This window comes from Zalophus californianus, chromosome 2, assembly GCF_009762305.2.
Source record: "Zalophus californianus isolate mZalCal1 chromosome 2, mZalCal1.pri.v2, whole genome shotgun sequence".
NCBI classification, from domain to species: domain Eukaryota; kingdom Metazoa; phylum Chordata; class Mammalia; order Carnivora; family Otariidae; genus Zalophus; species Zalophus californianus.
The window spans coordinates 77,958,530-77,974,423 of NC_045596.1; the positions used below are offsets into that span (position 1 = coordinate 77,958,530).

Genomic DNA, 15,894 nt, shown 5'->3' on the forward strand with positions numbered 1-15,894 from the left:
GCTTATAAATATAATTTATTACCTGTTTAAAAATTCTTTCTTACATTTTGTACATGTTGGCTGACAGAAGAAATGCAGGCAATTTACAAACCAAGGGACTGCAGGAAAAAGGGGGGAGAGGCAGCAGGGAGAGAGAAGAGCCACACCCAGAGCGGGCATCCCTCACCTCCACCACACAGCGGCATGGCGGATGGGATGCCCAGAGAGCACTCCTCCACCAGGGATTTTCTAGAAAAGGAATTGCATAGAAGATACAGCAAGAGGGAACTCCACAACAAAAGAAGTGTTCTGTATCTAAAAAGCCAAAGTTGTGTTGTCGTGTTTCCAAAAGAAAAATGACAAAGCACAAAATCTCAATCTGACATTTCTGCAGTTGAACTTGTTCCAAAGGGAACAGCAGGTGGATGACACAGGCTCTTCGCCACAGACTGCCGGGGGTTTTTCTCTGACAAACACTGCTTGTCTTCTTTAGAAAGAGCAAAGAGGAAGGTCACCAACTTGCTATAGCTCAACATTCAACTCAGTGAACACATCCAACACTGACCTCCAACACACACACAGTGATGACACTCCCTGCAATTGGGCTAAATGCATTCTTGTCTGAAGGGCGAGGGCTTCTCTACCAATAGCAGGTCTAGGGAAGAGTGAAGAGGAGAACCCAAATCACTCACTGAACTTGTTCTGATTGCTGTCCTCTCTATTCCCCAAGGCCAGGAGGGGTATGCACTTGAACTCCCACCCCTACGATTACAGGCGTCACATGAGACTCTAAGAATATAGAAAGGCAAAGAAAGGCATTTTCCACTGGCTGTCGATTTCTTGCTCTTCCAAGCTGTTCTAAGACAGGTTTGTTTTAACATGTAGAAGACAGCTTAGGTTGTGATTCCTGGATGTTGCCTCACCATAGTGCCAAGGTTCAGAGGTCAAGGGCTCATCTACTCCTAGGCTACCGCTCAGCAACACCTGCCTACAATTCACATTCTGAACTCCAAAAGTGACGGTTATTCCCCCCTGGGTCAGTGCCATCAGGTCCAGCAGCAGCTCTGATGGTGCCAATTCCAACAGATCTTTGGAATTGAAGGATGACACATAGAACTTGAGAATATTTATAAGGGACCCTGAAGTCTGATGGCCGTCAGCAATTTACCATTTTGCTGAGGCACAAATCTGAAATGGCAAGTGAAGAGGCTGGTAGGCAGCAAACACTTTGGCTGGTGGGCAAGCTGCCTGTATCTTGGGGCAGCTTCCTTGTTTTCTTCTCAACAACGGGTGGGCCCTAACTCTTGTGATGTTCTGCAGAGATTCCCAACTTGGGATTCCAGAAGAGCTCTTCAATACCAAGAGTCTTAAGTATATAGCCAGCTGGGAAAACGGCATCTTAGAGTTGTGTGGTTTTGTGTACAAGTATGTGTGTAGAGTTCCTATTGGTTTGTCCCGGTGATGCCTCCCTCAACCTTTCTAAGACAGGTCTAGGGGCATATATTACATTTGGTTGAGTTGAGACCATTACTATCCCACCACAAATCAATACAGAGAGGGGACAAGCCTACCGGAAAAGCTGGGAGCCATGAACTCTTTTGAAGACCGTTTTTTGTTGTTGTTGTTGTTGTTGTTGTTGTTTTAAAGTAGGATTCCTGACAGTGGGGGCAACCCCAGGGCCAATAAGTCTGACGGATCAGGGAGTATATTGTCAGACCTAGTTTGTAGGGAAAACCTACCCAGTGACCTACAATGCCATCTCCCTGCTTTTCAAAAATAGCAGGTTTCAGGCATGAATTTTGGAAACTTAGGACTCCATTTGGCTAACTTGACCTGTATGGACACAGCTTTAACTTAACATTGGTTGCAATGCATTTATTTCCCTTATGCCTTATTCCATTAAAAAAAAAAAATCATTACGGATACAAGGGAAATCTCTCAAAGTGATTATTACAGCCAGAGATTATACAAATAGATTTCTTAACGTAGAGAAACAGCACTTCATTGCACAGAGACGAAGTTCTAAGGACTTTAGTCAACATTAGCTCGGTAAGGTTAAAAAAAACCCCACAAAAACAAAAAAACCCAAAGTGTAATAGTTGGTCCTATGAGGCACTCGGAAGGTAAAAAAATGTTTTATTACCTTGAGATAATCAATAATAAAAATATTTTTCCTTATCGGATCTATAAAATCTAATGCTCATTGACCACTATCATCTTTACAAATAATTGGCTTTAAGCAACAACATTCTGATTCACAAAAGCTCCTCTATTCTCAAAGAAGATGGATAAAACCCAGTTTCATTTCAGCTGTTTCCATGGTCATCTTTCCCTCATTGGCCTTGGATTGGTACTGAGGTCTCCATGTGAAACAGATAACTTGTCCAGAGCAACTGCTCAGCAAAAGCTAAAGCTCACATTCAACTTGAAGACTGAAAATTCAACATGTAAACTTCTTCTACTTTCTTTACACTCTCTTGCGGGTCTTCATATAGTTTTTATTTGCTTGGCCCCATGGGGGCAGACCTTATACTGGCAAAGGCTTGTGAATTCGGGGAAGTTAGTGATCACCTTCCGGGCCCCCTTCCTCACACGCTGACGACAGAAGCAGACCAAAGGCATAGCCACTGTGGTCCTGACAGTGATAGACATGGGGAGACATAAGATGAGAGCCTCATTTGCTCCTCTCCAGAAGCAGAAAGCCTTGATTCCACCGTCTCAATGCTTACTTTGAAGATACCTAACTTGTAGGAGAACTATCTTTTTAAAAAAATTACAGAATGTCTAATTTCCAGAGTGTCCTAAACTCAGACTCCATGACTTCTTCCTAAAGAATGGCTCTACTGGTTGAGAGTTGAGAGAGTAAAATACCTGAAATAATTGTACGTATGAAAATGGAGAATGGTTTATCCAGTTTCATTTGCTACCTCACCCAAAATCTTGCCCTGCCTTCCTGGAAGAGCTTGTATTACTCATGTGAGGATGGGGATTTTTCCTTCTAGGGGACGTGAGTGTCCACGTTGGTGTCCACACAGTTTGTGAAAAGGCTGTTAGCTGTTACACGTCTGTCATTACCATGTGTCCAGTTAGCAATTCTGAATCCAATTTCTATTCCTTCCAGATCACTCTAAGGAAAGCTGAGTGAATGTGGTGAGAAGAAGACGAAAATACAATGAAACCTCGGCCTTTAGACGGCCAAACTCAGAAGAAAGGAAGCTTATTTCTAGTCCTGCATTAGTAATCACAATTGTTGCTTCCCTAGACACAGTTCTCTCATTTGCATATATAAAACATTTTGAAGTGGATGCTGCTTACATTTCCAAAAATAAGTATTAGAGAACTAAAAGTAAGGAGATTTAAAACATAAAAGGCCCAATCAAAAATGTCAATGTCCAAAATGACAACTCTTCAGAAACCGTTTTATACAGATATTTATGTATTTCTATCATTTCTATTACCAAAAACCAACTTGAGACCTATTGTGGGAGAAGGAGTTGATGACATACTAACCTCGATGTAATTTTGGTGTGGGTAATTTAAGTAAAAGAGTGTTACAATAAGAAAACTATATATTTGAAGTGAAAATTTACCCACAGCTATCTGTCATAAAGGTTCTGTTGACTTTAGCTCTTAATTCCCTTTGCCAAACAACTTTTAGTGAATTTTTGTTAAACTCAGGGTAGATTGTGTTGTGCACCACTAGATGGCACCATGCACAAATGATAGGTGGGTTCCCCGCCCCCCCCCCCATGCCCCCATCCAAAGGAAGTAAGCGTGTCCTTCCCCATAAGCTATGTAGAAGCCCTAGGAATCAGAGGCGGAACATGTCACATAGAATGATGAAGTGGCTCTCTATGAAATGAGCTGTTGAGTCTGGACCTTCTAAGTTTGAGAGCAATCTAACAGCTATTATTTTACTCCAAAGGAGAAGGAAATCAGAATTCGTAGTGAAAATTATTTGACATAAGTGGTGTGTTGTACGTAAGGGAGTTGCCATTCACTCGATGGGGAACATAACAGGTTCTATGACAGATGAGTACCTCACTTAGATGGAATCAACCACTCTTCCCTTTTCACGAGGCATGGAAGTTCCTTTGAGCATCCTTCAGATGTCTAATTTTTGATTTCCATAGATGCCAGCTCCCAAACCAGGAAGGACGAGAAATCTTGAGAAGTTATTTCAAATGGAAGTAATGGACAATAGCTCTCTTTCCTCCTCTTCCTTTTAAAAAAATATCTATTTAAAAATCTTTTTATGTAGAATACAGTGTTATTATCTTTTGGTCAAATATGCATTGGTACAAACCTTATCCACTGAACTTGTTTATTACTACAAACTCTTCCTTTCACATTAGCATAACATAGATTTATGTATGGTGCAGGGGGTGACCTGAGAGAGACAGGTTCTAGAATATATGCCTAAAACAGAAGATAAGAAACAAAAGGAGTGAGAGAAGAGGCTCTATACCAGAGAATCAGTAGTTCCTCAGTGAGGAGGATGGAGGAGTCCTGGGAATATCAAGAAGTCACCAAAATAGAAGAGGAACTACATGTGTAAAGAAGGAGGGAAATATATAGAATGATTTCTCATTCAACTCCAGTCAGCAACCCGTACACCTCCAGCGCAAAAGTCAACCACGGCCATGTTTCAAAGGCTCTGATGCATCCACGTGGGTGCTTGTTCAATTGTTGTTTGGCTACTGGCTGCTGACCTTTGATCTCCCACCTGCTGAATGAATTGAGTCCCTGGGTTAAAACAAAGAGCCTGTGACAGTTCTAAGGGAATACCATAGTCTACACAAAGTCGTCTTTGGACTACTTCTCAGTTAATTTTTTTTAATTTAAAAAAGTCTGATTAAGACAATAATAGAACATAATTTGCAATCAGTCAGGAAGGCAAGTGGCCCCAAGAGAGGAAAGAAAATGATAATAAAGGGATGCTGTCTCTTGGCAAGCAGCCCAGAGACAAGGCTTAAAAGCGTGACAAATAGGCTACAGGTTAGAATCTTCCTCTTCCAAGCTGGAACTATTTGGAAGGCATACAGTAGCCTGGGCAAGAGACTAGCTGACTCTTTAAAGGATCCAGCTCAGAGTCCACGGTGGTCCTCGGACTGATGAAGGAGACTGGAGACATCATAGTAGGAGTCCAGCATTTTAGAACCTTGAGTAGACCTACTACTTCTACCCCTTCATTTGACATGTGAGGGAACTGAGGTCCAGTGAAGTTAAATGACTCTCCCAGGGGAACACAGCTAGACAATGATACACCCAGAATGAGAACCGGGTTTCCAGTTGCCATCTCAGAGGCTCTTCCTCCAGGCACACAGCCTCTCCAGTAGACAGAGTACCCGGGGTGAGGGGGGGGGTGTCAGGGTTGCGGTCACAGAACCACAATGTTCAGTGAACTTCAGTTGAGAACGCTTCTCACAATAAGACTTGGAGGAGAAAGACCTTGCCTGAGCCAGCTGAAAAAAGAGACTGACAAAGCCAGTAAGCATTGACTACGTTTCTGGGGTAGAAGGATGCAAGAAAGATAAAAGGTCAAGGAAGCAAAGCCTGTTTAATTAAACTGGTGACCACGCCCACCTAATCCCGTCAGAAGGTGAGGCAGGTCTAGTCAATACCTAAATACTAACAGTACTGCTAACAAAAACAGAAGTTAAAAGAAAACCCTTTTACTAGAATACTTGTAAATATCATCAATAATAGTAATAGTGATAATAATAATGATAACTTTTTTTATAAAAAAAAACCCAAAACACTTCAAACTGCATCTTACAAACACACACGTGGTGAAGAAACGCTTGTTTGTGTGGCTGAACATGAATCACGGTCTTCCCTGCAATGCTACAGCTTTATTCCCAGAGGGTGACCAGACGGGTACCCTCAAGGAATAAGGAGTCTTAGTTATTTCTCTTTTATACTTAGATTCTCCACTTCCCTGATACAAACAGTAACACTGGTTCTACAAGTTCTAGAAATAGAACACTGATGGGGAGGATTATCTGAGACACTTGATGCACACAGTTTGTAGCAAAAGTCTGTGATTTCTCTGTAAATTACTAATCTGAAATAGACACAACAAACCGTCCACAGCTTTAACTTCAAATGATTTAAACAAAAATAGAACGAGCCATGGACAGTGTCTGCATCCCTGTCCAATCTGATGTAAACAACGTTTGTAGAAATTGGGTTTGTTAAGAAAGTTTATCCATATACCTGGATAGCAATAAAAAGCGTTTCCTAGGAAACTGTAAGATCCTGTACCACACAGCATACAGCCCAACTAAGAGGAAAATTAGGTCGGTCTCTAAATTCAAGGTACAAATTTACACAATTGTCCTTAAGTCCTGTGATGATATCCACGTGCAGTGGGCATGTCTGTCAGCAGCTGCGTCTGCTTGCCTTCTCTCTCCCGCTTGTAGTCTTGCCTGTGAAACTCATCAGTCATGGTCTACTCTGGATTTCCTTCTCCACGGCGATGCCCTGGATGGCCACAGACCCCCAGTGCCTTCCCGTCCTTCATTTCCAGTCCCGCCATGGGTCAATACTGCCCTTCTGCTGCTAAAGACACTACGGTTTCATGCCTTCCCATTTCTTCCAGGACAGCCGCCAGCATGCTCAAGTTGCCGTCTGGGAAGTTCTGTGCTTCCCAGAGATCCAGGATTACGCCAGTCGGACTGGATTTGGTGGCAAAGTAATTCAAGTACCTGCAATTGGGAATGGGAAAGTGTGCTGAATGGTGAGATATACAGATCTAGTTTTCTCTGCAGTTGGTACTCACCCCTTCTGTCTCTCCATTTATCTTTTAAGTCTCCGGGTCCCACTGGAGAAGCTGCGGTTTACAGTGAGCCATCCTAAATAACTAGCACACACTTAATTAGATCAGCCCCAGACAGGAGACGCGATGTTTAACTTTGTTAACCTCAACTCTGAGTAAGATAATTTAAGAGACGAGATGTCTATGGGTCATATCCTAAACAGGAAATCAAGACACTTATGTTTTCTTTCCAGCCCATGCTCTGATCATCTTTGACAGGTCATGCCATGTTTTGTGCTTGATAGTGATGGCAGCATTCCACAAAGAGGAGGCTCTTGAGGTCTCTTTATAACTCAATGTCAAGGCAGTGATTAGCATGTTAATTAAGCATCCAGGGGTAGGTCCTGCTCAACAGGAGATGAGGAAAGACAATTACTTTAAGTGAAGGGACATATTATTTACGGGGATTTAGCCCATCAGCTTTGCAAAGTGGATCACAAAACTCGATACTTAGCTTGTCAGAGAAGCCCCCCGAATATCTCTTAACGATGCCTTTGCAAGACCATGGTGCAAGATACAAAAAAGAAGCTTCACACAGGTTTGCAGAATGAAAAGTAAATGGATGGATAGGAAAACCAAACAAAACAAAAACAAAAACAACCCAGAAAAACCAAACGCTGCCCTAAGTCTAACAGTTACCAGCCGCAGAGCTCTAAGTCTAACAGAAACCAGTCCTGAAGCCTGGCCACACCCACCTGTCCAGGTTCAGCTTATGGGCCAGCATCCTCCAGTCATGCCCTCTGGTCTGTGGGGCGTCCAGGCTGCTACAGAGCTTCTGCCGGATAGGGGGAGGGATGCTGAAAGCACTGGGGCCCGTCATGGTGGTGATGGTGTTCGCCGGGTCCAGCAGAGGCAGATCGATGCCAGTGGGTTCCTGTAAGTTCAGGCACAGGAACAACACAGCATTATTTCCAAAGAAGACAAAAGCAAGCTCTGTTGAACCAATCGACATAATGCCTTGCTTTGAACAGTAAGAAGAGAATGAGGGCTATTCTTCTTCTTGGTAAGAATGGCTTCTTCCCGGCCGAAAGCTGTGACCTGGCTGAGAAGAAGAGGGATGTGCTGGGCTGACTTTGCACAGCCTTGGATGTATAGGTTTCCACTATGGACTGGGCTGGGCGAGGTGGGACCTCTGGTGTGATACAGTAACGGCTTTTCTCTCATCCTTTTCAGGATGAAGGAGGAGAGAGGACTATCCATACTCCTAAAGGGTTAGATTTCAAGAGAGGAGAAATGTTCAAAAGGGCAGTTCTTTGAGAATGAACAGATCTGAGATTAGAAGGCAGAGCTTCTAGAGACTGTGTGACCCTGAGGGGAATGCCCTGGGCAAATGCCCAAGTCAATTCTCTCTCTCTAACCTCCGCAGAAGAAGAGTCGGTTCCGCGTTTGTCGAATGAAATGGAACACAGCCCACCTCCAAATGATATCAAATTAAGACTAATTTTTTAAAGAAAATGGCGAACACAGTGGATTGCCTTAGGGCAAGCGCTAATGGCATCCTCCAATTGCTGTACACCCTTATTTTTGTTAAATCTAATTTTAGGAGAGAAAACCATAAATTGGCTCTTAAAATAGTTTCAGCTCATAAAACAGCACAAATGTGAAATCTGAATTTCATCTGCAGGAGAAACTCTAATCATTTTCTGATCACTTCTGCTGGTTGGAAAAGCAAAAGCAAATGTTGCCTGAGAACTATTAAAGCAATAAAAGAAAATCTACTTAATCTACTTTAAATGTCATCTCTCTCTCTCTCTCTCTCTAAAGCAGGTAACTTCTTGGTGTACATGATTAGTTGCTGCGGGATAAATTAGCCACGTGTAGTTTGAGTCATCATGAAGTCTCTGGTCCCGTGCAGAGTGCTCAGCTCAGGGGGGCAGTGCCACCCCTGCCCATAGCCCCCCAAACCTGGCTGCCCCGTGGGGATCAGCGGTGTTTCCCGGTGTAGACCGACGGCATGCTCTGTATTCTGGGGCTGACTGGCAAGGCTCACTGCTAGGCTTGTGTGATCCCGCCGCACGGGGTCTCACCCAGGGGCTTGGAGCGCGCATTAGAGCAAAACAAATTCTTTCCTATAACACACGGGGGCGTTGTTGTTGCCGTCACAGTATTTGGCCTTAACCCCACCTCCCAGCCCCCGCCGGCAAAGTGAGCCTCTGAGGACTCCATGGGCTCCTCCGTGTTAACTCCAGCACATGCCAGTTCAAAGACTGGTACGAATGAAACACATCAGCACTAAATGGGGGTTGGAGTCCCCGGATGGGGACGCGGCCTGCAGCTCATTCCCCGCACCTGGCAGAGCTCCTTCCAAGGGACCCCGAGGGGAGAGGGCTTCTGACCTCCCGGGCACAGGGCTCAACAAGAGGGCCCAGAAGAGTGACGCGGGGGCAGGTGGTGGTGTTTATCAACGGATTTGCGTTGGGGATTTCTGAACCAAAGCACTTCATCGCTTGTATTAGGCAAAAAAAAAAAAAAAAAAAAAAAAAAAAAAAATGTGTGTGTGCAAAGGGTTGGGGAGGTGGAAGTGAAGAGAAATTACATGGTATTTCCCCAGCTTGGTGCCATCACTCAGGCTATCCTTCCTATGGGGACAGTAACGACAGGGCCTAGAAGGAAAGCCCCCATGTCCCCAGATGTGACCGTCCCTTGCTGGCCGTGAAGATTAGGTCTGCTCCGGGAGCGTCTGCTTTGTGGAGCTCTGACTTCTGTCCCCAGAGATTCTTCTTGCTGCTGCAAGAGCAAACGAGTCTCTAAGAGATACTAAAGAGCATCTCCTTACTGCTTGCCTGTGGTCTATCCCAGTCTGTCAGACTCATCTTCCCAAAGTGTCAGACTGATGTTTCTCCTTTTCTCTCTCTTATTAATATATAGAAGCCTTAAATGCTCCTTCTACCACACGGAGTCCCCACTTTTAATTACACAGTGCGGGATATTAGCACCACCTGCTTTATCGGCTGGTATGAGGCCCCAGAGCTGATGCTTAGTGCAGAGGCGGGCCTCACATGGAGTAGGGGCCCCATCCCCCTGTGCTCCCCTCCCTTGACAATCCAACCCATCCCTTTCTCCTCTTGCCTGGACATGACTCAAACTCATCTCAGACTGGACCGCTCACTGTCCCTAGCGTTTTTTTTTTTTTTTAAGACTCTACCTCTCATAGTTCTTCTTTCCCTGAATCCCTGTAAGGCAAACCTCTCAAAGTCTGGACCAAAGACATGTCCCTGGGACTCCCCTGAGCAAACCCACCCAAAACCACCAACCGGGGACCTCCGGCAGCACTTTTCCCGGTCCACACATTCTGCCTGCCCTAGGCATGTTGGCCATATTTTTGTGTTTACTTCTTTTGATTGCTCAAATTTCTCGGAGATGAAAGTATTTTTGTCATCCTCAGAACCCTACGATACTCAGCACAGTGCTCTGCACACAGAAGTTCCTCAAGTCATACTTGTTGAAATGAGAGAAAATAGGTTTCCTAGTACAGAAGGAGTATAAAGCTGCCTCCTGATAGAAGCCCACCCCACTGACTCATGTTGAGCTTCCCTCCAAGTAAACGTGACTAATAATATGACTCTTCTCACCATTAAATCCTGAAGTAAAGGCCAGGTAAACGCAGGCCTGCCTCTCAGGAGGGTCTGCCACATATTCATGTTGCCATCCTTTTCCTGGTGAGTAAAAACCCTCACCACTTCATGTGGGCCTTTGAGGCCCGAGTCACCAGCCCTGACTACTGTGCCTATTTCTTTGTGGATGCAGTAAGCCCATTAGGGCATAATTCCTTGTCTCTCTTATCAGATGGATGACAACGGGCTTGGAGGTAAAAGAAAAATATACATTTACATTTCATCTAAAAATTTCAGTTGCTATTAGTTCTTCCTTTCCTTCCAGGTAAGAGTAGAGTTTATTCTTACAGAATGCTTATTACAATAATCGTTTGTGATATCGGTACCGTCTGTCTCTGATGCCACGATTCTCTCAGTTAAACATATGATTTTTCAACATTAGCCCAACAGCTGCTGTGGGTGAGTGCGCACATTTTCAGCACTGTGTGGGAGTAACAACTTTCCACTCCCGTGTTCTGACTCTCCTTCCTGAAGTCACCTCAAAAAACTAGATTTTCCTAATAGTTGTTTAAACAGGCTATAGAAAACTGAAGAGTAAGTAGATGGGATAAGTTCAACAGGCTGATGTTACTTTGCGCATTTTAAGTATTATTCTTCATGTACAAAAAGTGTACAGAAAGTGGTTGTAAGGTCTCGCAAATGTGGGAAACTATAATTGTTACTTTTATCTGGGAATCAGTCAAACAAATGACTAATACTGCCTCCCGAAGTTCCACCTTTTCCAGGGTTCAAAGCTATGAACTAAAGCAAGGTGTGATCAACCAACTTGGGAAGACAGCCATCTTCTTTACTCTGGGAACTAATATTTATTCATTTACTTATTGAGATTTATTTTTCATTCCTTTATTTTGATAGTGGCTGACTGAGGTTTTATTTTACTATTTTGATAGAAAGGGAATCTAAAGTTCACTTTGATGACAGATGCCACAGACTGTAGAGGCAGTTTACTCAAGAACTCAGTAATCCTAACAGCATCAACGGGACCAATAATGATGAACACTGTCTGAACATGGGCCATGAGCCAAGTTCTGTTCAGTGCACTCACTAACATTCACTCATTTGTTTCTCACAAAAGTTCATCCTTTATTATCATACCAATTTACACATGACGAACCTGAGGCGAGAGGGGTGAAGTGACTGCCCATATCCCCGTGGACCTGTCCATTTGGGAATTTCCTACCATAGGTCTCTGTGTATGGCTACCACTAAGTAGAAGGCCTGACGAGACTTTAAATTTCCCTCTCTTCTCTACACTGTTTTTTCTCTTGTTGTTGATGGGTAGCTTCACTGTTATTACTACCCCCATAGCCCTCTTAAAAAAATAAAATAAAATTTTTCATTATTTACATTTGGGCGTGCATTCATGCCCCTGCTTTTATTCTTTCAGACATTTTCATTCTTAAACTCCATCTCTGTGAGACTAAAGGCTTTGTCTCTTGTTAAGGAATCTCTGGCCAAAGCACCCAGTAAAGAACAATTGGCCGACTCTTGACATCCCCACGGTCTATGTCAAGCACAGCCTGGTCTCCCTGGGGGGCAACAGGTCCTTCCTGACTAGAGAGGCCAAGGGCCATGGCTTTATAAATGACTGCTGGTGAGTGCCTTGAGTGGTGGGTGGCTGGGGGGAGGGGGCAGCACATTCCTGGCAAGTCAGCTTGTTCTTGGAAGAGAGCACTTTGGAACTGCAACCCCAGGCCACCTGCCAGCTAGCCTTGTGACCCTAGGAAGGAGGCCCGTGCAGGAGAAAGACACCACAAATGGCGTCTTTTCTCTGTTTGGTTACGGTTTGTCAGTCACAGTGTACCCCTACTCGGAGCTTTTGATGAGGATCCGGGGCTCAGGGCTCTCCAGAATCAATTGTTCAGAGCTGAGCCTTGTTCCTCAGCATCAGTACCCAGCTCCACACGTCCCCCCTCTGTGGGCCACATGCACCCGCATTCAAATGCTAACCATAGCGGTGGGACTCGGTGACCCAGAAGTAAAGGCAGCAGAGTGCCCCATAATCCCCAAAGTCATATGACTCCAGTCATTTCTGCCCCTCCTTCAGAGAAATGTGCTTGTTTGTCACTCGCGGCCAAAGGCCTCCAGCAGGACTGACGGCTGGCCTCTCTGACTGCCACCAAGTTGCAAAAGAAATCATCTTTCCTTTACCTTGGCACAAGGGTGAAAGTCCTTAAATGGTGATCACACTTTGCAAAACTGTCCTTGCCCAGCAATGGCCCTGATGGGGGGCGGGGGAGGCTGGGTGCAGGTGGTGGGGGCCACTGAACAGCTCCCTTTCACGTGCGGCCGCTGCGCCTCATCCAGCTTTTCATCACACAGCAAACGTTCACACTGAACTGAAAGCAAGCATCAAAGGAGCAGACATCCTCGCCCCCCCTGCAAAATTCCGCAGCCTTTGTTGTCACGGGAGCTGGGTGGTTATTGAACTTTGCAGACCTGCTGGGCCTGGAAAGTGAAAACACCCTCCTGAGCCAGCAGGGGTGGTGCTGTGTGCCTGGGAGATAGGGCCTGCGCCTTGGAGGGCCGGACGGTTGCCATGGCGCTCTGACACCGAGATCATTCCTTATGAATGTCACCAGGGTCTGTGACTAAAGTTGTTTATGAGTCAAAAGTCTCATGGAACTACAGCAGGAAATGGTGGCCGTGGCTCTCGGCAGGCTGTGGGAAAGAAGGATGGAGCGTCCTGGAGCCCGACATGCTTTCCCCCTCCTTGGTTTGCCAAGGAAGACAGTCTTTAAATACAACAATGGAGCACGAAACACACCGCAGACAGTGACATTTCATTCGTCACTGTGCATGAGACAGCGAGGGAGAGAGTCTTTTAAATCATCGACCGTCCCACTGTAGCTTTAAAATATATGACAGTCCTGCACTTTGTGGTTCAGCCAGGGGCTCGAGCCTGGCTGAGAGGCCCCGGGAAATGCTGCCTTCTGACCATTTGGCTTACTCTCTTTTTCCTTTGTTCCTCCAGTGTGGAGGTTTCTGCTGCACAAAAGGAGGATGGGGAGAACACGGGGCACCAAGGGATGCTTCGAGAAAAGTGACTCCATGTACACACCACTTAAATTCTACCTTGCACTTGAAATTCGGATCGGTCGTAAAAAGTTAGAACCTGATCCTTAAATTCATGACCTAAAATAGAAAAGGCTTATTTTTCAAAAAGGATTTCCTATTATATTCTTTTCTATATCTTGCTCCCTGTGTTCATTAAAAATATCACTCTATTAATAAATAGGACCTATACCAAGCGTTTCAGGACTTCCCCCATGGCCTATGTTGAGACACCTTTATCCTCCACACGCCCCTCTCCTTCGCAAGGTCATTGTCTCCCCTGATTTCTGGGGCAGGCAAGAGCTTCTTACCTCTGACACGGTGCAGTTGAGCTGGAAGATCTGCCCTTCTCCTTCCACCTGTCGCACGCAGAGTTTGCAAACCAGCTCCACTGTGTTCAGGCTAAATCTTTCCAGGGTGAATGTGCAGTGGAGGTTTCTTTGAGACCCACTCCAGATATGATAAAATGGAATCTCCTAAAGGATATAACCATGTTAACCGCCGATGAGGGACTAACACCAAAAGCAACTCTCAGACACTGCCTGCCAAATACTTTTCTCAGGAGTACATGTTACCTTATTTAATCCTCGAGAGAGACACCCGTGCATAAGGACATCCCAACCCACTTTTCGGATGAAAAAACAGAGGCCCAGAGATGTTAAATACCATCTCCCCCACCCCTCTCCAATCCCACAGCTAGTAAGTAGCAGAGCTGAGATATGAACCCAGGGACTCAGCCTCCGGAATCTATATACCTAACCAGTCTGCCACTTCCCCGTCATTTATAAAAGAGGCCATCGGAAGTGGGTTTTCAAAAGTTTAGCGAATTCCCAAAATAAAACCTACACACTCCAGTCATTGCTCATTAAAAGGAATCCCTGCCGTGGTGTTCTGGAGAAAAGCAAAGAAAGTCTAAAGAATAAAGCACTGACCCAGTTCCCTTTCATGCCTATGTGCTCCCTCTACACAGGACGGGGAAAACCAAAACTCACTGCAAGCGGGACACTGGGGGCCCCGATGAGCTGCCGCAGAAAATCCTTGGCCTAAAAAGCACCAAGCCTCTAACAGACATACATTTTCTAAAAGTCTGGACCACCTTAAAGAGCCCATCCTAGAATCTTATTTCCATAAAGGAAAGAAAAGGTTGATACACTAAAAAAAAAAAAAGAAGTGGGAGAATATGTTGGTTAAGAACAGAGGCACTGGAGCCCAATTCAGTATAAATGAGAACACCCTCCCCTTGCTGACTTGGTGTTGTGGGGGTAAGTTAACCTTCCCATGCCTCAGTTTCCTTATCTGTGAAAAAGTAAGCAAAAGAGTACCTAATCATAGACCTGCTGGGGTTAAATGAGATAAATCAAAGTGCACGGGTGTCTGGCAGATGGTAGGAATTCAGCCAGGCTTGGCTTGAACTACTGTCAGATTATCATTATTATTAAAATAGTATTTGCCATTCTGATTGCACAAAGGATACTGTTCATAAAAGGGAAAGATTTATGGGGTTTTATGGCAGTTGCTAAAGAGGGGAGAGAAGAAAGCAAAGGGAGAGATTTCAGGAGAAAGTCAAAAGCCAGATCCCTCTACCGAGTGCTGAGTTAAACAGAATAGTCTGGTAGGCACCCCCTATGAAAGCTCCCGAGTGTTAGCAAGCTAGGAAGTTTGTTTCCCACAACTCATGTGTAAGTATTAGACCTACGAGACTAAGAATGAGCTGGAAATCTTCCCTTCACTCTTAGTATGTTCACTGACTTCTATCAGGAAGTCACAGCCTGTGGAGCTGCAGTACTGGGGTGTGGGATTGGATTCTCATGCGTATAGACATGGACTTGCAGCTTATCGAAGTGTGTCCGCATCTCCTGAGACTGGGTATGAGGCTAGAGATCCTGTCGCACAGCCTCCTGGGAGCTCAGGCTCAGAGACATTGGGGGCGGGGTGACAACCCCTTGGAGAGGCCTCTGCTTTTCCCATGTGTCCATGTAGTGAGACTTTGGACCAGTATTTTTATGCTGTTATCTAATAAAATCCTGATCAGACTTTATTTGTAGGTGCTATTTCAATTTCCAAATTGGTGTTCGTTCCAGGTTTTCGAGGTAAAGGTATTTTCCTAGCAAGGCTGGGGTCTAATTTGTGGTACGGGGGGTAACACTGTTCTTCCGTTTTCCCTCACGAAGGCATTTTTGAGGTTGTTTTTATCAATTCAGTGTTAGCATTCATTCTGAAAACGAATTGAAATGATGGACTTGGAAGTCCTTTTTCTAAAAATAAAATAATGACAGTACAATTATTTGAAGGAGAATTAAGAAAAAAATTCAAATATTCTGGAGTATTTTTCAGAAATCCTAAATAACTCTATACCATTTTAGAGAAACAAGTACAGTTACAGAATTAATTTCAAGGAAAGGAATATCTTATGTCTAAATAATTTTA

At 44.6% G+C, this 15,894-nt stretch overlaps 1 protein-coding gene across 5 annotated transcripts in view; it reads right to left on the bottom strand.

The window, feature by feature from the left end:
• The window catches only part of UNC5C (unc-5 netrin receptor C), a 343,908-nt gene continuing 328,014 nt past the window's right edge, over window positions 1–15,894 (bottom strand). For all 5 annotated transcript variants that reach the window (XM_027599021.1, XM_027599024.1, XM_027599022.1 and 2 more), the window contains 3 exons: window positions 13,779–13,943; window positions 7,495–7,673; window positions 1–6,689 (listed from right to left, as the gene is read on the bottom strand). In XM_027599021.1, the coding sequence (XP_027454822.1) occupies window positions 6,524–6,689; window positions 7,495–7,673; window positions 13,779–13,943 (510 nt within the window). In that variant the 3' untranslated portion in view covers window positions 1–6,523. The remainder of the gene's footprint in view (window positions 6,690–7,494; window positions 7,674–13,778; window positions 13,944–15,894) is intronic.